Consider the following 22253-nt stretch of genomic DNA (forward strand, 5'->3'; position numbering starts at 1 on the left):
TTAACGCTAAAAGAAGTAGGAACTTGTGCATAAGAGTGAAAAGCAAGGTCTGGACTGGGGAGAGAGGAGATAACCAACCTCTAGGATCATCGAATGAAAAGACTTCACTCTATAGATGAGGAAACTGAGGTCAGAGAGTGTGGTAGCCAGCTTCCAACATGTTCCCCAGTGATCCCCATTTTTTGGTATTCACACTCTGTGCAGTCCTCCCCACAGTGTGCCAAGGTGGGTTTACAGGAACGATAGAGTACAGCAGAAGTGATGTATGTTGCTGCTGAGATTGGGTTGTAAAGGATATTGCAGCTCCTGTCTAGTGGCTCTCTCACTCTCGGGTTACTCACTTTGGAGGAGTCCAGCTGCCATATCATGAGCAACCCTGTGGGGAGACCACATGGTGAGGAGCTGAAACCTTTGCCAGCAGCCATGTGAGGGAGCTTGGAAGCGGATCCTTGAGCCCCAGTTGAGCCTTCAGATGACTCATCTCTAGGTGACATCTTGATGGTGACCTCATGAGAATCTCTGTGCCAGAACTAGTTAAGCCACTTTCAAATCCCTAACCTACCGAAATGGAGATAATACATGTTTGTCGTTTTAAGCCACTAAGGTTGAGATAATTTATTAAGCAGCAAAGATAAATAAGACTGCAAGTTTTTGTAACTTACCCAAGATCACAAAGCTAGTGAGTGGCTGATTTACAATGAGAACAAAGGGCTCCTGATTCTTGACTCAGTGTTCTATGAGATCACACTGGATGCTGGTATACCTTGGACTTCTTTTGTACCGGACACACATGCCCTCAGGAAGTGTTAGTCACTGTCTAAAAATGTTTAATTGATCGTAATTCTGTTTTGTTCATAGGCAACATAAAATGAAAAACGGGCCATGCTTCTTCATGGAATGCAGAATAAGATTCAGTAAGGTAAATATTTTCTTTGTCCTCACCATATAAGTAATGCATAAGCATTTCTAAAGCATGCTTATTATCTTTTTGCCACAATTTCTAGAAGGGTTGAGATGACTGATTCAATTTTGTGCAATAGCTTAGGGGTAAAACGAGAAACGTAATTTCTACTTGGCTTCTTTTAACCACTTGACAAGAATGACACAGAGGACCCGGCATTAGTTGTATCGTTTAAATACTTCAATAATTCTGACTTTCCTGTGCAGTGAATCAGTGACAGGATCTAGTGTCTGCATTTTTGTCTGTTGTCTCTAAATGTAATATTCAGAGAAAGGCAGAATGCCAGAAAGGCACTTTGTGGCTTCTATTTCCATGCCATAGCGTCTGCCCTTTGGATGTACGTAATAGAGAAGCTTTGTGTGCCCTTTTGACTTATGGTTTAGGTCTGGATATTCAAAATGTAATTATACAATGTTCTTATTTTGTTTTTTCTTTCCTTAAGAACATAGCTAGAAAAATAAGGGGGGAAGTAGAAAAGTAGGTTTGGTTTCACTAGAACATGATTATTTTAAAAATTAATCTCAAATGTATTCAAGGCTCTAGTTCTATTAACTCCCACAAAAATTCAGATGTATTTCCAATTATTCCTTATTACAGTCAGTAAGTTAATTTGCTGTCATATATTCTCAGCATTAGGGAGACTGTTGAACGTTTTTGTATTTTTTTTCACTGCACTTGAAAAAATAGATTTGCCAGTATTACTTACTCTCTTGAGAGTCATAGAAAGACAGTTTTCACTCCCTTGACATTTTAGCACTTTCCTGGTTATAATTCAGCTAATTACGTGTGGCTTAAGCTTGCTTGAGATAAAATGCTATTTCATATGTTGTATTAGGTTAGTGATTAATGTGTAGTTTGAATATTGTTTTATAAAAATTTAGCATTGTTTTTCTATAATCAGCAAAAATAAGAAAACAAAAATATGTGTCTTTAATTAGTGATAGTACTAAGTTTTCGAGTTGTGTGTTCATTCTTCAGAAAACTCAGATGTCTCTAATCAAACTTGTGTTTATGAATTCCTTTGAATTGTACGACCCTATACATGGTTTTTAGTAAGAATTCACTCATTCAACATTTATTGTTTATTATGTGCCGGGTACTTTTATTTGTGTTGGTGATATGAGAGTGAATGAAACATACAAAATCTCTGTTTTCATGGCACTTGTGCTATAGTGGGGGAAGAGCGTCAACAAGCAAATGAATAAAATAGATATACAATATGTCAAATGGTGATTACATTCTATGAAGAAAAAAATAAAGCAAGATAAGAGGGTAGAGAGTGACAGGTGTGAACGAGGAGAGAGATCAAGGTATGTATATGTCTGGGGCAAAAGCGTTCCGAAGAAAAAGACAAGCAAGCAAACCATACCTATGTGTCCAGAAGTAGCCAGGAGACTTGTGTCGCCATAGAGCCAGCAAAGAGGAGATGAGATCTGTGGGGAAGCAAGGGCCAGGTCTGTAGTCTGCAGGCCAGGGTGAGGGGTTTGGTTTTAATGTGATCGCTTCAGGCTGCTGTGCGAAGAGACTGTGGGAGTGTAATTATGGGAACAGGAGGACCAGTTAGTAGACTGTGTTGGTCCGGGTCCTCTGAGAAGCCAGACTGAGATTAGATGTGTAAGAGATGTGTTAAGAGGAACACCTACGAGGGGAAATGGAGGGAGTGGCAGAATAGGTGCTGAGAGTCTTCAGACTGAAATGAAGTTCTAACCTAGGTGGTGGATAGAAAGAGACAGAAGGGTTCGATGGAAGAGTGAAGCTGCAGTGCTCTTCTATGAAAGTTTGGTAAGGCCGATGGGGAGTCCTTGAGCCAAAGCCACCCATCAGAGAAGTCCCCCATCTCTCAGCAGTGGGCCTGCCCCAGTGTTCCTGCCGTGCTGCCACTGGCTGGAAGCAGACCTTGGGAAGCATGGCTTCAGTGTGAACAGAGGGATGGATGCTAGAGTGCAGCAACTGGGCCACCATTCAGTTTGGCTCCTTCACTGCCAGGCTTATTCCCATCACAGAGACTTTTGCCATAATCCAGGTAAGAGAGATCATGGTGGCTCGGGTTAAGGATGTAGATGAATTTTGACTATATATCCATCTGGAAGTATTTTGAAAGTTAAGCTGACCTCTTCGGCCAATGGATGATATGGAGGGAGAAGGGACAAAGATTCCTCCGAGATTTTGTTTGTTCTGAGTATCAGAAGAATGGGGTTGCCATTTGCTGAAATGGAGAGAAGACTGTGGGAGTCGTAACCGTGGAAAATCAGATGCTCATTTTGGCCGTTTTTACTTTGAGATGTCGATTAAATCCCCCACATGGAGATATTGAGAAGACAGCAGAATACAGAAGTCTGGGGTTTAAGGGAGCGTTGCAAACTAGAAATGTAAATTTGAAAATCATCAACATGTGGACAGCAGTTGAAGTCCCGGGACTGCATTAGATTATCTAAGGAGTATATAGCGATGAAGGAAGAAGAGGTTCAAGGCCTGACAGCGAGAAGAGGAGAAGCCCACGAAAAGATTGAAGCAGAGGCAGTCAGTAGTAGGTAGGAGGAGACTGACAGAGGAGTGGTGTCCTGGAAGCCCAGTGAAAAACGTTTTAAGGAAGGAAACATTTTCAGTTTTCTACTTCTTTAGTCTTGATACCTAGTAAATGAAATTTCTGTGATGTATTAATGTCTTACTAAGGGGACCTACTAAACCATCAGGTATCCTAATGTAATATATTTTTTTATATTTCTCTTCCATATTCTGAAATAAAGTAGTTTTAAAAATCTGCACAACGTTTTTATATTTAAAGTTTTTCAACTAGTTACCAGCAGAGGCTTCTTTAAACAGAGCATGGCTGTCCAGAGAAATAAATTCAAAATAAAGAGAAATAATTTCATAGAACAGTGCTTCTTAAGCCTTTTTTGGGTTATCGACCCCTTTGGGAATAAGGTGAAAGCTTTCCTCTGAAACATGCACACACACACACACACACACACACACACACACACACACACACACACACAGTGTTTTGATTGTATTTAGAAGGAGTATGTAGATCCCTAAAGCCAACCCATGTGTCCTTCAGGCAGCCATGAAGCCAGGCCTTGAATTACAGAGTCTGCATTCTTATAACCTTTATTTTCTTCTTGGTTATTTAGTAGATCCACTTAGCAAGATCTCAAAACGTCACCATTTTAACTCACTCATATACTTCTAATTTTAGCAAAAAAGAACTTCCCTGAGAGATGCTTCACTTCTAAATCAATTCAGTTAGGGAAAATAATATATATGCAGGACATGTGACCTGTGCAGTCATGACCTTGCTCTTAGAAGGGCTCATGCTTGGGTTAATGCTGTGCCATTACCATTTGAAATTCTTAATAATTTTTGAATAAAACGTTCCACATATTCATACTGCATGGGGCCCTGGAAATTATATAGCCAGATACGCGCACGCACACACACACACACACACACACACACACACTCACAATTTAAGTTCACTAGGATTTTTCTTTCATTAACATTTAAATAAGACCACAAAATTTGCTGGAAATAAAATATTTTCCAATGTGTCTTTTCAAGGTTATGGTTTTGTGTAAGTTATGTGTTCTCGTTAGTTTTTATCTCCTTGAAGTAATGCATTATTTAATTATAGTCTGCTATTATAATTTTGACATTCATTTAATAAGTCCGAAGGTAGGATATGAACTATATAATAAAATTATCATAAACAATATTAAAAGACAGACAAACCAGGAACCTGTATATTCTAGCCTAAGCCAACTGCCTGAGCAAAACGAGGATTGTTGATGTTGATGGGAAGCTGGCGCTAAGACAGGGAGGAGCACGATGGGAGCAGACTTGAATGTTTTTTATCTGCCATGTTAAGATGCTCCCGCCTTCTCCTGAGGCCAGGGAGAGACCTTTGAAAGCTTTTAAGCAGCAGAGTGTGGCCAGCATTATTATCTCCGTTTTTAAGGGTTATCAGATTTAGCAAGTAAAACTATAGGATGTGCAGTGACATTTGAATTCCAAGTAAACAATGAATAATTGTTCAGTATTGGCATGTCACGTGACATGTTTGAGACATACTACAAAAATATTGGTTATTAACGGAAAGCCATTTCAAGTGAGGGTTCTCTGTTGTATCTGGCAGCCTTACCCTTTTTCTTTAGTACTGATGACATTTTACAAGGGCCACGTGGCTTTTCTTGCCACCTGTAGGTGGCAGTCTGATCAAATAATTTCATGGGTGCTGTTTGGTAAATCTAAGTTTAATACTGTATTATTTATCCTCCATTGTTTAATAAGGCTATTTAAAATTTTGTTTAATATTATTTCTTATATAAATGAAGTTGTCACAAGAGAAAGATATATTTTGAAGTGGCTCAAAACTAAATATAATTCAGTCCTCATCTTTCCACAACCCACCTGTGGTCCAATTCTAGTGAGCTACAGTGCCTTTTATACTTTTAATGATATTTTGAGAATTTTGTGGGTTTTTTTAGGATATTGTAAGTAGGATCTTTTTTCCTTACACTTTCTAACAGACTACTTCTGATGTGTAATATAGCTATTGATTTTTGTATGGTTATTTTTGTTTTAGAATATACTCTACAGTTCAAGTAGTATTACTATACTTGGGTTTTCTAACAGACAGTTAAATTATCTACAAGTAATCTATTTTTCTCTCTTTAAAAAATAGCAATAAGTCTTTTCCTATTTTTAAAAAACTGAATATAATTCTATAATGTAAGTATTAAGAAGAAAAAGAAATAATTACATTGATGCTCTTAGAGAGTTATTTCTATTAGGATAAGATTTTGTATTTGCTCACTCAAAACTATTATCATTATGATAGTTTAATGTTACAATCCCCAAATATAGCTATAACTTTATAATTGTATTTACACATGGTGATATGCATATTTATATGTATTTACATATATATTTTATATATTTACATATATGTATTTACACATGGTGATTTATTCATGGTGATAGAATTATACTATAAAAATAGAACCTCAAATGTCTATTGCATCTACACTTAGGCACTCCACCCCTCACCCATTCTGCTAAGAATGATTGTTCTTATCAAAAAGGTCTGTCTTCTTACAAAGCCAAAGGCAAAACATCCCCAGGAAATCCAATAAAGTCCCTAAGTAACTTTCTTATTCCATCATTGCACACTGTTTTCTAGGGAAGAATAATTATAATTTCTTTTAAGTTTCAATGCAAGAGCCTTTAATTTTTTTTACAGAAAAGTGACATCCCTCTCTGGTTCCTACCCTTATTCATTATTTGCTGAGCTTTGTATTTACTTAGTACTATACAAAACACAGGACGCAGGCCCTTCCCATATGTAATGTTGTGAAACTACCTAAGAATCAGAATCTATGAAATCATGAGTTTTGAAGGTAGCACCTTTAGGTATTTTAGTTCTCAGGTATTTTAATGTGTGTTCATTTATAAGCTGTAAAATGGAATGGAAGTTTATCTGCCAAGTAAACGTTGCACTAGGTGGCACTGTCTGGTCATATGCTGTTGTGTTGAACTTGACTAGCTAACGGTTTCCATATGCTTCGCTGTAGTATTCCAGTATTACTCTGCAAATAGAAAATCTGTTAAGTCTTTTTATAATTATAAGAGTAATTTGTAATTATAAATATTTTCCTCTTGGTCCAGGAAACTCTGAATAAGGCATAAATTTTGTAGTCAGACAATCCAAGGTTCAAATCCTATCCCCACCATTTATTTGATGCCTCTCAGGGCAGAAATCTTAATCTCATTGAGATTTCATTTTAAAAAAAATCTTGACGCCTCCCTCCAGCTACCATGTATTTCTTTTGGAAAGTTATACATTGTGTTTCCTTTCTTACCTTCATCCTCATCCCACTTCAGTGCGGCTTCTGCCCCCGTAGTCCAGAGATAACTCTTAGTAGGGTCTGAAGACCTGCCTGTGGTCCAATTCAACGCACATTTTCCTGTCTTCATCTCATGCCCGCCTCAGCAGTTGTGTTGTCCCTGAGTCCGATAGTCGTGCTGCTTGATAGCTATTTGTGTGCATCTTTCCCCAAACCAAGTTCAGCGAAGGTATGCTGATAGCTTGAAATTAGCCAAGGTGAGAGTAGTTATACCGTGGAGATCCACAAATGCTACAAATCAGCCTTTTCCCCACCACAGCCATTTGTTAAACATTTACTCGCACACTGTTGCCTATAGGTTACCAATTTTGCCTTCCCCGAACTCTCTTTTTTTCTTGTTTACTCAATACCACTCTCTCCTGGTTTTCCTCCCATCTGAGCTCCTCCATCTTCTCCTTGTCTGGTTCTTTATCCCGCTACTACATGTTAGCACTCCTAAAGGAAGAGCCTCACTTCTCCCTTTCCTATACTATAATAGTTTCTAAAGTACTCTCACTAATTTCCGTGTATTTAAATGTTACCATTATGCTGATCGATTGAGACTTTATCTGCAGCACAGACCTCCCCTCTAAGATCTAAACTCACACATCAAGCCACGTATTTAAATTTATACTGGATGTCTTGTGGACTGCTCAAACTCATGGCCGAAACCAAGTTCCAGATTTCATTGCACAAACCTTCCTCTTGCTTGTGTTCTTCATCTGCACATTGTCCATTTCAGTAAATGGAACCTCTCTGTACTTGATTATCCCAGCCCAAACCCTAAGGGTCATCCAGGATTCTTCCTCGTCCTTCATCTTCATGACCGATCCAGCAACAAATCCTGTCAATTATACCTTCAAAACATCTTTTGACGCTTACTTTTATTCTCCATTCATATTGCCCTCACATTCTGGGCTACCATCATCTCTCCATTACTCTAACGGCCTCCAAACTGATCTAGGCACTTCCATTCTTTCCATTCTTTCTCCCCTCCAGTCCATCTCCATGTAGCAGCAAAGAAAGGATCATAAAATGTAAATCAGATCACACCCTTTGCCTGCTTAAAATTCTTAAATGCTCTTTCATTACCTTTAGTTTAAAAATAAAATTTCAGGATTTTGATCTGGTTGCCGCTTATCTGTCCAACTTGAGGTATAGTCATTCAATTTCATTTACGTTCTGCTCCGGGCCACAGTGGTTGGGTGTCTTGTCCCTGAACATGTCAACGCTCCCCCCCCCCCCCATATAGAGCTTTTGTATCTGCACCCCGTGTCCGAGTAATCTTTTCCTTGCTCTTTCTGTGGTGAGCGCCTTCTGTTCCTTGAATTATCAAATCAATTAAAATCTACCTTTTCATTATTCTTTATCTCAGCCCCTTGTTTAGTTCCTGGTTAAATGAGTGAATGAATCTGTAAATAAGAATTTACCTTATAGGAGTAGTGAAAGAAGTATTAAATAGTTCTTAACATAAGGCCTGGTCTAGAGTATGTGATAAATGGCAACTTTTTGGGGGGAAGGGTAGGGCAACTAAATTAAATTTATTAAATTTAGTTAAATTAAAATTTTTATTTAATTTTTAGCTTTCTAGAATTCCTGAATAAAGACTCGTCCTGAAGGTGGCAGTATTAAAACTCAGGACATTCTCACTTCCTAGTTTCACAAATGGGTAGCCTTAACTTACGCAGAACATCCTAGTATTTATGCTTTGAATTATTAATACTAAGCATGTACTAGTAAGACAAAGAGCTAGAATTGCTGATAACAATTGAAATCTTTATGGTAACCTAACTAGGATAACAGAGAAAAGCACCAATAAAATTTTTAGGCCATAAATGCCTTTGTTTTTCCCTGAACAAACACATATGGAAAGAGCATATTTGGATTTTGGAAATTTAATAAGTTACACTGTGATGCTAATCTCTGGTTATATGATTATAAATTTTGTCACTTAGTTTGATATCAGTGAGTTCCGCAGTTTTAATCTTATATTTAAAATGCAGCTTGTTTATCATTAGAACACCCAGTGAAAGTGCAAGAATTGAGCTCCATTTATTATTTAAAAAGGGCTCAGAGAGTAACATCAACTTACGATACTGAGTACATTCAAGTAAAACAAAATTTAAAATAACATAAGTAATATATGTTCATAGCATTGAAAATAACATAAATAACCTATATAAAATAACACTAGTATTTGCATCAAATTTGAAAATCATTTAAGGAAAGGAATTTATTCAAATACTTGTTGGTTGTATCTCATGAGAAGTGAGTGGTTCTGATGTCACTAAAAACCACTAGCCACTACTACTGTGACTTTTCTAGAGTTATGAGAAGTGTATACAAGGGACCCTCAGGCAATTGCATACTACTTCTAGCTAAATCTTTAGTCCTCATATGCTCTGGTCTCTTGCCCTCATCTTCCTTAAAGGATTCGAGCAGAATTTTCCCGAACTGCTCACGCTATGCTCTCTTCACCCTGAACCCTGCCCTGTCCAGTGTGACCTTTCAGGGATAAGGGGACACCCGTAGGCTTGGTCTGATCACACAGGTTACAAAATACAGAAAAGAGAGACTCAAGAGGAGAAAGAAAGCTTTGACCCACTGCCACCTTTTTTGGGAAATTCTCATTGTGTGTTCTCAAGGACTTTATCTGTTCTACAACTTATATCAAAACTCCTCCCTGCTGAAGATGAAGTCATGACCAGAGAAGACCTGGGCTTTCCGTCCCGTGTTAGAGTGTGAGTGCTTATATACAGCATTGATTTCCTGGAAACACAGCAGCCTCAACTCTTGCAGTCTGTCAGTGGCAATCAATAAAAGTCACTGTTCACCGGAGAGCAACTTGTGAGTTACCGTTAAAAAAAAATCGATGCAACCTTCAGCTGCAGCGATTTTATTTCTAAGTGTCTTTCCTAGACATACATTTGCAAGTAATCATGAAGAGACACATTCAAGGATATTCAATGTAGCATTGTTTATAACAGTGAAATAAAAAACAACAACATGACTTATCAAGAAAGGAAAAATGGTTAACTAAACTATGACACATCCATACTATGGGATACATCCATACTCTGCAGCAAAGAATAAAATAGACCTATATGGCTTAATATGGAAAGGTCTTTAAGACAAATTGTTAAATGAAAACAGCAATCTGTAGAAAAATATCTCTCTGTATATGTACACATACATACAATTATATATGTATATAAACAAAGAAAAAAGATCTTGAAGGATACCCATCAAACAAATAGCAGTGATTATCTCTGGGGAAGAAAGTTGGACTTGGGCGAAAGTTGGATTAAAGTGGTCATTTGCTTCGTTTCTGAATTTTTTATAATATGGATATATTAATATCTTACTTAGTAGTTAAAATTTAAGAGAAAGGGACAAGGGAGGCAGGAAGGCATGAAGGATAGCACAGTGGTTAATTTCATAGTCCCTGGAACCAGACAACCCATATCCAGGCACTTATTTAACCTCTCTCTGCTTCACTTTACTCCCCTGGAAAATGGGGGAAACAATACTGCCTCCCTCGGAAGGTGATTATAAAGATGAAACAAGTTATGTAAGTGTTAGCTAGTGTTATCATTAAGAAAGAATAAATCATTGGTGATTCCACTTTACTCCAAGAAGAATTACTGCTTTCTTCATGTTTTGGCACTTGTGTGACCTTAGGAAATATACCTTAAAACAATCAATGTCAAACAGCCCTGGAGATGAGGCTTCTAATGGCCCTGCTATTCTAGTGGAACAAGGCAGCATGGAACACTGGAGAGAGTAAAGTCCACCCAATATTAATACCAAACATTGCATGAGGTGCAGAAGACAAAAAGACCAATGAGGGGCCGGCCCAGTGGCTCAGGTGGTTGGAGCTCCATGCTCCTAATTCCGAAGGCTGCCAGTTCGATTCCCACATGGGCCAGTGGGCTCTCAACCACAAGGTTGCCGGTTCAACTCCTCGAGCCCCGCAAGGGATGGTGGGCAGCGCCCCTGCATCTAGGATAGAACACGGCACCTTGAGCAGAGCTGCCTCCTGGATGGCTCAGTTGGTTGGATTGTGTCCTCTCAACCACAAGGTTGCCGGTTCAACTCCCTTAAGGAATGGTGGGCTGTGCCCCCTGCAACTAGTAACGGCAACTGGACCTGGAGCTGAGCTGCGCCCTCCACAACTAAGATTGAAAGGACAACAACGTGACTTGGAAAAAAGTCCTGGAAGTACACACTGTTCCCCAATAAAGTCCTGTTCCCCTTCCCCAATAAAAAAAAAAAAATCAAAAAAAAAAAAAGACCAATGAGGCCAAACTTCCACTCTTAAGGAGCCCATTTTGTGTGATGGGGGATGTGATACAGGGAAGAATCAAATCCAATCTGTAAACATCATTTCTACACAAGGTGGTGCTCTGACAGTGTTACAGAACAATGATTGGAATTAGAGAAGGAAGGAATGGGTGGGAACAAGGAAAGCTTCCAGTAAGGGGGATGACTCTGAAAACCTGGGGAACAGTTAGTTATAAAAATAAGGAAGGAATCAGCATTCCAGGCAGAGGAAATCATGATTTATTTGAGGGACCTACATGTAATATTGTTGAAACATAGTATGTATTTGTTTTTGTGTGTGTGTGTGTGTGTGTGTGTGTGTGTGTGTGAGTCTTTAGGTGGTGAATGGGAGGAGAAATGGGAAGAATGGTTTGGAGGAAGCAAAGAGTAACACATTAGGAAAGACAGTGACAACCAAAGGTGAATCATTAATGATGTAGCATCAGTATTTGTAGTAAGGGAAGGACCATTGTAATGGGGAGATGACTGAAGACAACCTCCTATCCGGACCGATTAAGGGGTTCTATTTATGAGGTCTCAACTTTGACGAACAACCTTTCGAAAAACAATACAGGCCAATTTCTGACTTCTGCTTCTAGGTGGCTCATGGCAGGCCAGTGCTTTTGCTATAAAACTAGGAGAGGAAAGCATAAGTTACAAAAGTCATAGTTTAAAAGGTATCAAGAAAGCTGTGGGAACAATGAGTACTATATGAACTAAAGTTCCAGAGAGGGAAGAGCCTTTCCTAGGTGACAATTTCAGGCCATTCTCTTCTCTGGGGATTTTTGCCAATTCTGGAAGAGGGACCCCTCTAGGGAAAAGAGAAACAAGTGGAATTTTTGGTGGTTGTGTGGGGCTGGCTGGACAGATTGTAAACTAGTAGAGAATCAAATACAAAGGAGCATTTGCTGATTCCTGGGTGATGCAGGACACTAGGGGACTTGGCTAGAAGCTTCTAACAGGCAGAGTGAAATATCCCAGTTTCATAGTGCTTAGGAGACAAAAATCTTGCTAGAAGGAGAGGCCCTGCCACAAATAGCCAGTTACTCACTCAAGACATTTCCTCAATATTGAAACTGCTTGGAATCAGAGGGCAAAAAGTTTAACTCAAAACCTCTGAAAGGCAGAACTGACTCTGAAGAGATGAAATGACAGAGACACAGCAGGCTTTCAATGAAAAGCCAGAAGGGCCACACCTGAGAAATAGGTCCAAATAGTAATCTCTGTTTGGGTTGAGGGGATCTGCCTATTTGGTGGAAGATGATATCATCTGTAGCCTCTGGATTCTCTTACATACAATGTCTGGCATCAATCAGAATTACAAAATGTGGGAAAAGAAAGGAAACTATGGCCAATAATCAGGATAAAAACCAGACAATACAAGCAAAGTCACAGATGGTTATATGTTAGAGTTAAACAACAAAGACTTTAAATCAAACTATGATTAATAAAGTAAATATGGAAAAATAGATGAAAAGCTAGATACATTCAACAGAGAATTAACATCTGTAAAAAAAGAATCAAATGAACATTCTAAAAACTAAAAACATGCTATCTGAAATTAACAAACACTTTAGATGAGTTTAACAGAGAAGACACAGCAAAGCCAGTTAGTGAATTTAAGGACAGGTCAACAGAAACTATCCAACTTGAGACAGAGAGAAAAAAAATTAAGGAGAAAAAAAGAACAGAGAATAAGAGACATGTGGAACACAAACAGTCTAAAAACAATCTAACATATTTGTAACGAGAGAGAGAGACAGAGACAGAGTGAGTAAGCGAGAAAGAGAAGAGAGAAAACAGAATGAGCCAGAAGAAATATATGAAGACATTATCAAAAATTTTTTTAAAAGACCACTGAACCCAAGCCGGGTAAAATAAAATAAAATCACACAGGTATATCATTGTTGAAAACTAAAGATAATGATAATAGACAGGAAAAGACATTTTACCTTTAAAGGTCAGCAGTAAGACTGCATTCTTTTCAGCAGAAACTATGGGAAAAGATGATGGAATAAAATCTTTACTGCTGAGAGAAAAAAAAGATGTTATAAAAGATGTCACTAGTAATTTTAACTACACCAGAAATGGATTCGTTGTCCACATTTATGGGATCTTTGAAACACTCTTTAGTATTCTGACTTACTTGGCCTCACACCCTCTCAATATTGTATCATGTGGGGCTTCACAATTATGTGGTGTAAAAATCACCATGCCAGACTATGTAAACTGGAGTTTCATACTCCTTTCAGGTAATATTTACTTTTGTGCTCCACTAGCTTGGCTCTGCAACCAAATCATAGCATCAATGTAATCTTCTCATCAGCACTTGACATTCCTTTGATCCTATTAGCAAGAGCTTCCTACCCGTATATTAGGAATATTGCTAATATTAGAAATTTCTATTCTAATTTCTGTAGCATATAATGTTGAGTCTTAGTGATTAGGGACATTTTTTAGGCCATTAGAAATATCAGATTTGGAGTTTAGTCACAAGCTATAGACCAGGTCACTTTTTTCATGTCATTTAGGAATTCCCTACAGTCACAGAGTGGAGACAGATAGAACAGTTCAGTCATCCAGGCAGCCATGCCATCACCGGGCTGCAGGTTCCTTTTGGTGAGATTTAACATATCTAAACAATGACTGAGAGGGTTTGCAAAATGTGTCTTCAATACTCCAACAAATGCATCGTAAGTGAAACAGAACAGCAAGAACTTCCTGTGGCTCCTGTGCACTTTGTGGCCTAACTGCGGTGTTTGGAATGGGCGTCCGGTATTTATTGGATGTCTCACCTCTCTCCTGGAACTAAGGAGACCCCAGCCAGCAGCAGACGGTAGTCCCGGACAATTAGAATGAACTGGTTGCCACTCCCCTCCCCTCAACTGTGCCAGTGAACATCCAGATTCCTTCTTTTCAGGCTGCTTGACTACCTTGTGTTTCTTGTTTTTCTGTTTTGTTTTATTTTGTTTTCAAGGCACTGGTTCCTGGATTGGGTGCCTTTGGACAGCTGGCACTTTTTTTCTGACTCCTGCTAGGGGCTAGAATCTGTTCTTATCTCTGCTTTGATTGCCTTGTGCTGATTTCCTTTCATGATGGAGCCTACATCTGAAATATTTAACATCCCTAAAATCTATATTTCTACATCTGAAATATTTAACATCTCTGCTCTGCTCTACCAAACCCGGCCACTGGCCTTCATTTCTAGAGTAGACACCTTTCAAGTTTCACATTGGGGCCTGCATTTCAACTTGATTACTCATTCCAATGTTTTGACTTTATCTCTCCATTTTCAGTCCAATTTTCCCCCAAATTGCTGCCAACTTCTATGTAACTTTTCCAGCATGCTGCATGACCAACCCGCCTTTAATCCTCTGCTTCCAGCTAACGGTTTCATTATGTTAAGTCCCCTCCATAATAAGTAAAGAATTTACTACTTACCAAAGGATAGAATAGAAATAATTCAGAACATAATTCCTAAGAAGTTACCTGACATCAAATGCAGCAGTATGTTCTACCTCCAAACAGCCATTTTAAGTGTGGAATGACTTAAGCTGGTTAGATGTGGGCATAGTTAGGAGGCTCAGATGAATTGAACACAGGTTTCGGAATGGAAGTTGTGGACAATTAGATTGGTGTCTTCAAGCATTAGTTGAGAAGCTCCCTAGATGAAAAATGGGATCCTAATTGGATATTGAGGGGTAGGGCCCACAAAACGTGCCCGTTATTAACCAAGTAAATAATTACCACGTGTTCAATGGTCTATATTAAAAAGTTCTTTCATACACATTATTGTACTTACAGTTCATAATAACCTTGTGAAGTAGATATTATTTTTATCATGTGCAATTTGAAGCCAGCAAACAATAGTAATTTTATTAATTAAACTTTTTAAAAACAATTTTATTCACATAGCATACAATTCAATGGTTTTTAGTATAATCACAGAGTTCTGTATTTGCCTTAGTCAGCTCAGGCTGCCACAAAAACATACCATAGACTGGGTGGCTTAAACAACAAAAAATATTATTTCACAGTTCACAAGGCTAGAAGTCAAAGATGAAGGTACCAGCACGATGAGCTCTCTTTAGATGGCAATCTTCTTGCTGTGTCCTTACATGTTAAGGGGAGAGGGACAGGAAGGGAGGAAGAGAGAGAGAGAGAGAGAGAGAGAGAGCCCGTCCTCTGGTGTCTCTTCTTATAAGGGCACTAAACACCATCTGAACACCATCACACTGGGGAGTAGGACTTTAACAAATTTTGCTGGGGACATAAAATTCAGTTCAAAGCACCTCATTTCCCAGGTCAAAGGCCTCACAGTGACTAATGAGTGACCTCTGTTCCCATCCAAATTCTCTAGAGAAAGAACTCAATGCCTAGCCTGTGTCCAGGTCCTGACTCCAGTCCAGCAGCTGTTGCCATAGCAGAGACTGCTATGTCATTGAGTTACAGTGTGGTCTAAAGAATTCTCTTGCTTAAGAAAATAATTTATCATATGGTACAAGAATTTATCCTTAAGTGATGTATTTTCTAGTTTCGCTTGTTTGTCTTCCTTTAAAATGGTTATTCTCCATTCTATAGGCAATTAGTTATTTACAGATCAGTTCAATCCCTTCAAGGCCTGTTTTAAGCTTTGCTAGGGTGGATGGAGTGTCCATTTTACTCCCTACTAGCATTTTTGGCCTCCCTACTAAGGTGTGGCCCATATGGGGTCTCCACTGAATGCCTTCAGTTATCATCAATGAATCACCACTGTGCGTGGCCAGAACTCAAATTTATCTCCCAACCCTGTGTAAACCATACAAATTGTTCAGCTTTCAACATTTTGATCATTTTACCTATACTTGTGGAGTTTCACCATATATATATATATACATAGCCTAGCACCATGTCTCTAGAGGACGTGCAGTCCTGGAACTCTTTCTCTACATAGTTTCTTCTGCTTCACAGCATGGTATATCCAGGAGCTCAGCTGCAGCTCAGCTCAAGGTGCTGTGTTCAATTTTAGTTGCGGGGGCGCTGCCCACCATCCCTTGCAGAAGTCGAATCGGCAACCTTGTGGTTGAGAGCAGGTGCTCCAACCAACTGAGCCATCTGGCCACCCGGGAGCTCACCGGCAGCTCATTGACTTCATTCTAGTTGTGGAGGGCACAGCTTGCTGGCCCATGTGGAAATGGAACTGGCAGCCCCATTGCCCAGAGCTCGCCCTCTAACCAACTGAGCCACCCATCCGTCCTGCTTCCCCTTTTTAAAGGATCACTGTTCTGAGCTTCTGATTGTCGAATCCCTAAAAATAGTTGTTTTGTGTATTTTATTCAGAGTTTTAGTTGTTTGGTGTTGGGAAGGTAAGTCCTATTCTTGTTATGTTATAATGGCCAGAAGCAGAATTCCAGTCCACAGCCTCTTTTAAACATCTGCTCTATCTGTAATTAGGTGTCTCTTTCTAATTTTGTTCATTTTTGCCTTATCTTTTTTCCTTAATTAATATCACTAAAGGTTATTCATTTTGTTAATCTTTTCAAAGAAAAGATTATTCTAGTTTGTCATTTTGACTGTATCAATCTTTAGTTAGGTTTATTTACACCTAAACAAAAATTTCCCCTCGTTCTTTCTTCCACCTCTCAGACCTTTTAACAAGGGTCATTTAAATATATTTAGATATGATACAGAGGGTGCCAAAAAATGTATACACATTTTAAGAAAGGAAAAAACTGTATTAAAATTGTAATAATATATACTGATAACAAAAGATGAATACAAGTCATGTGTATACACTTTTTTGGCACCCCCAGTATATACTTATATATAAATAATGTAGAAATTCCTTTAGTGGTAAATGCAATATTTGTTTATCTTAAAATAGCTTTATTTTGCCCTCATTTTTGAAAGATATTTTTTGCTTTTTACACAATTTTAAGTGAATAGTTATAGGTATACCTTGGAGATTTTCCAAACCACTGACATAAATATCGCAATAAAACAATCCACATGAATTTTTTGGTTTCCCAGTGCATATAAAAGTTATGTTTACACTCTACTGTAGTCTATTAAGTGGGCAATAATAGCATTTTGTCTGAAAAATACAAGGTGCAAACCTTAATTGAAAAATACTTCATTCCTAAAAAATGCTAACTCTCATATGACCCTTCAGTGAGTCGTTATCTTTTTGCTGGTGGAGGGTCTTGGCTCGATGTTGATGAAAATGCAGAATCTGTGAAGAGCAATAAAACGAGGTATGCCTGTAACAGTCTAATCAGGATTCCATTGTCTCTGGCTTTCATCATTTCCTTCAAGAAATCTGTTGTAAGTCTGTTATTTCTTTGTAGGCTATGTCATTTCCCTTTGAAGGCTTTTTAGATCTCTGTCTTGAGTGTTGTTCAATGTCAATTCAATACAATGTGTCTAGGTCTACATTTCTTTTTATTCATCGTGCTTGAGATATGTTGTATTTCCTTTGTCTATGGATTTATGTCTTTTCGTAAAGAAGTCCCCAGTTGTTATTTCTTCAAATGTTGTCTTTCCTCTATGTTTTCTAGGCTCTCTTAGGACTCCTATTATACATTAGACCTTCTCACCCCTCTCTATATATCTCATCCTCTCTTTTGCATTATACATCTCCTAATATTTTGGAGCTATATGCTTAGCAATTTTTAAATATTTATTTTCCATTTCACTACTTCGTTCTTTGGTTCTAACTAATTTTCTGTTTTACCTACCCATTGAATTAAAAAAAAAAATTTTAACAGTTGATATTTTAAATTTCTATTTGGTTCTTTTTGAAACTTACTGGTCATTTTTGATCATCTCTTTCTGGCTCATTTTTGTGATGTGTACCTTTTATTACCTAACTTATTATTTATGTATGTCATCTCTTATTTTATGTTTGTTATCTGGGAATTGCAATATTTGAAGTACTTAGTATCCATATGTTATCTGTGTTGTTTCTGCTGACTCAGAATGACTTGTTTCCTTGTGTATTTGGTAGTCTCTGATTATGACCTCATTTTTGATCACTATCTGTAGAATCCTGGAGGTCTAAATTTAGAATTCTTTCATCAAAATAAAATTGGGGGGGGGGGCATCAGGGTTGCTACTGACCTGGGATCATTTTACCTCCCTTTAGTGTCTTGAATTAATGAAGAGTCTCAGGTTTAGTTTCTCCACCTATATTGTCTGACTTCCCCAGTAGAATGTAAGTGTTATGAGGACAGGGACCTTATCTAGCTTGTTTGCCAGGTCGTTCTCATTGCCTATTACATGATCAATATTATAAAGGTATTTGCTGAAAATTTATTGAGTAGCTTACTCTGTCTTTTTAAATTTGACATTGTGTAGAAAACAGAATTATTCTCATACTATTCATGAGAAGTTTAGGTTCAGCATGAGAAGTGATGGTGAGTCAGCAGTTGAAAAGCTGTGGGAGTAAGAATCCATATTCAATTATTTTAAAAAATCAATAAAGAGTAGAAAACACTAATGATATATACTGTTTCCTTCCATTGGAAGTCGAAAGGGTATTTTTGGCAAGAGTCATATAGTAACATCTTTTTTAAAACACAGTCTGCAATGTGTTTCTTCCCATTGGTCTATAAAAACTCCTTTTTATAATTTCAACCAAGAAACTATACTTTACTTTCTGATTTCAAAAAAGTTGAACTTAACATTTCTCATAAAATGCCTTGTCCCTTACATTTGCTTTCACAGTGATTTCTAAAGTATATTCAGTGAGTTTTAGATGAGAAATTTGTTAGGATGTTCAAGCTACTAAACAGAACTTGATTGCTATGTGGTTGGAAGAGTTAGTTTTAGATTTCTAAGATTGTGGGAAGAAATTCTGGGATGACATGAGTGAGAGCCTAAAAAGCATTTCAAAGTACGATAACTCTAAAATATAAGCAAATCATATATATATATATATATATATATATTTAAAAATCTGAACTGATACTGAACCTCAGAAAGACTAAAGTTAAATTCATAGGGAAACCTTTCTTTAGCCAAAGGTGATCTTTGATAATAAGTTAGCATTTTCCAACTGCCCAATCAGTCAGATACTGAGTGCCATCTGTGTACCTAACAGTATTGTGTAAGGTGTCTTATTTCAGACTTACAGTTACGTATGAGTGCGTCTTATAAGCATCTGTGTAGTCTGTTATATGTGTATTAAGGATAAGAGTAAGATCTGTTCATTACTAAGCTTTTGCATTGTGCCTATACTTCTGGTGTGTGGTTACGAGGACCTCAGAACTATTGTGGCAGCTAGAGAAAAGGACTGGATATCAATTGCAAGGATAAAAGTAGAAAGGCACACCATTCTGAGACCTCTCTATCTTAATAATATGATGTCTGGAATCATATACATTCTATAATATACGTACTTCCAGAACAAATTCAATTCAACGAGACTATCTAAGTCTCTCTGATTTTGAGGAGCTTTCAATCAGTTGGGGAGACAGGAAACATTAACTAAGTGTAACAACAAAAACTATTAAATAGCAACACGAAACAGTATGTTAAGTAAAAATAGGTGGTTCTGAAAATATGACACACTATAGAAATTGAAGGAACAAAGAGATCAATGTGGGTTAGGTAGCTGGCAAACTTGTCATGAGGTGGTGGTATGTAAATTAATTTGGGTGGGGAGGAGGGCATTTGAGAAGCACAATGAAAGTGAGGGAGACTGGATACTATGCTATTAGTCTGTCTACAGCAGAGCATCTGCTTAGTGGAGTAGCCAGAGATGATGCTGGAGAGGTAGGAGAACATAGATCGCAGAAGACCTTAAAATCCCCGTAGACCTCAAGTTTCATATGGACATGGACAGTGTCTATTTTGTTCACCACTGTAATGCTAGTACCTATCATAGAGACTGGTACATAGAATATATTCAGTAAAATCCTGTTGAGTGGATAAATTGCAAGGATGAAAATTCTATGCAATGTTGAAGATTTATCTGGAGATTAGTGGGGATTCACTGGAGGTTCTGGAGTATGTCATGTTATAGTGTTTTATAAAAACTGTTCTCAAGGCAATGGGCAGAATAAACTTGACGGAATGGAGGGAGAACAGCTAGACTATTCATGTAATCATCCTTTGGGTGAAAAGGGCTAATAGTGAACTGAGGACAGTGGGGGGAAAGAGTTGTTTTGAGACTGAAGCAACTGGATTGTGATGTTATCTCAATGGATAAATAGTAAGTTAATTTTTGCAGTTGGTAGTTAAATTTGAAAATTTTCGCTCTCATTACTTATCTTTTTTCCCAGTATTTCCTTCCCCAGAAGATCATTTGATAGGGCTTTTTAAAATGGTGCTCAATTATCCACCAGTTATTTTTGTATAGAGCTATTGTGTCTCCCTATTCTTTGAGGTATTTCTGATTTGTCAGATCTATTATACAATTCCCATCATACAAGTATAGATTTGGGCAGTACCTACACAAAAATAAGTGGAACATCTATTGTGAGCGTGTACAGAGGAATGGACAACAGAGAAGGGAATAGTGTGAATTCCTGACACTGGGAATTCTTCCATCAGTCTGAGATGTTGAAGATACTGCTCCTGTTCTCCCAAAGCTTAGAATCCCGCTTCTTTAGCTTAAAACTTCTGGATCTGGTAGCTTTTGTTATATTGCCTAGTAACATCAAGCTCTAGTTGATAACCCTCCAAGGCAGTCGCAGATTGTTCTTGTATTTTCTCTTTTTGACCCTGATATGCAGAAAAAGTGGATTTGTGTAGGGTGTTCATCCTGCTCTCCAGGGCAGCCCAGCCCTGACACTTCAGAGTTGATACAGTGAATCAAGTGTGTCTACATAGTTTAGCTGAGTATCTGTTGACTTAAGACACTACGTGGGGCATCCCTGCTCTCCAGGACGCACCTAATAGTGGTTGCTAGAAGAAAAGGCCCTCCCCATCCCCCCCGGTTGACTTTGAAGGGGCTCATTGCTTCTAATTTTGCTGTGACCCCGCGTGTGGACAGCCCAAGGCCTTCTTCCCACTAACGGCCAAACCCCTTCAGGCAACAGAGGTTTTTCCCTCTTGTCAAGGGCATCACTTAGGAGAGGGAAAAGAACAGCTCTTTTCTTTCTCTGGGGCCAAAGCTGGAGGCTGGAAAGCCACCAATAATAGCAATAACATTATTATTAGTTATTCTTTTTAATTAATAACACTGGTCGGGGAAGGAGGAGACGCAGACCCTTATTGCACGCCCCGCGGCGCTCAGGGACAAAAGCCCCGCCTGAAGCAGCAACAGAGCGAGTGGAGTGTCCCCGGCGGCTGCTGGACCCGGTGGGCGGGCCGGGGCGGGCTGGGGAGGCGGGGGAGCCGGGCCCCGCCCAGCTCGGGCCACTAGCTGTCAGCCTTGCCTCGCCCGGACGGCGGCGGTTCCCTGCGGCTGCTGGGGCATCCAGGTGTCCTGCGGGAGGCGTCCCCGCGCTGCGAGCCGCCTCCCCACGGAGGGTCCCTGTGCGCGGGTGTGCGTTTCGGGGATATTTTCCTCCCCACACCCTGCCGGGTTTCTCCTCTGCCCTTGCTGCTCTGGCTCCTGCTGCCTGAACCATGTCCGCAAGAGGTGAGTAGGCACCAGGTGGGCACCGTCCACGGACCCCACGCCCAGGCCTGGCAGGGCAGGGCACGAACGAGGGCGGGCCAGGCAGGTGCGAGAGGGCGAGGGCCTGCAAGAGCTGCGCTGGCCCCAACCCGGCCTGAAACTTTGCCATCGGATCCCTGGGCTCTGGGAGGTGCAAGGAAGCCCTCGCCCATGACCTTGATCCCCGGATGTGGGCGAAGCCTAAGGGCCAAGGTCGGTGCCCGGCTCACCTGCACAAGCTGCAGGTCTGAGCTGGGAGTGTGTGGGGGATGGGCTCTCGCTGCCTGTCCGGCTGGGGAACCGCCTGAAGGGCTGGCTGGGAGGGAGGAAGAGGTATTTTTTTCCTCTTTTCTTGTTACCATTTTGCAGCTCGGTTATGGAAGGAATCCAGGGCTTGATGCAGCAAGATTTAAAGCTGCAGTGCTTACACACCATTAAAAAAGTAAATTCCCTACCTGTACTCACATTTGTGTTAATCTCTCCTCGTTCACCGCCCCCC

General features: G+C 39.3%; 1 protein-coding gene across 5 annotated transcripts in view; it reads left to right on the forward strand.

Moving 5' to 3' along the window:
- Positions 1–858: 858 nt before the first annotated feature.
- ABLIM1 (actin binding LIM protein 1) overlaps positions 859–22253 on the forward strand; it is a 280514-nt gene continuing 259119 nt past the window's right edge. For 2 of the 5 annotated variants that reach the window (XR_012498406.1, XR_012498407.1), the window contains exon 1: positions 21508–21736. Coding sequence is in view for 1 of the 5 variants with exons in the window: in XM_074339008.1 (XP_074195109.1) it covers positions 21724–21736 (13 nt within the window). In the remaining 4 variants the exon portion in view is untranslated. Of the gene's footprint in view, positions 920–21504; positions 21737–22253 lie in introns of those variants that run through there. The other 3 variants (XM_074339011.1, XM_074339008.1, XR_012498412.1) reach the window with 3 other exon arrangements.

The sequence above is a fragment of the Rhinolophus sinicus genome, linkage group LG07 (genome assembly GCF_036562045.2).
Source record: "Rhinolophus sinicus isolate RSC01 linkage group LG07, ASM3656204v1, whole genome shotgun sequence".
In the NCBI taxonomy this organism is placed as follows: domain Eukaryota; kingdom Metazoa; phylum Chordata; class Mammalia; order Chiroptera; family Rhinolophidae; genus Rhinolophus; species Rhinolophus sinicus.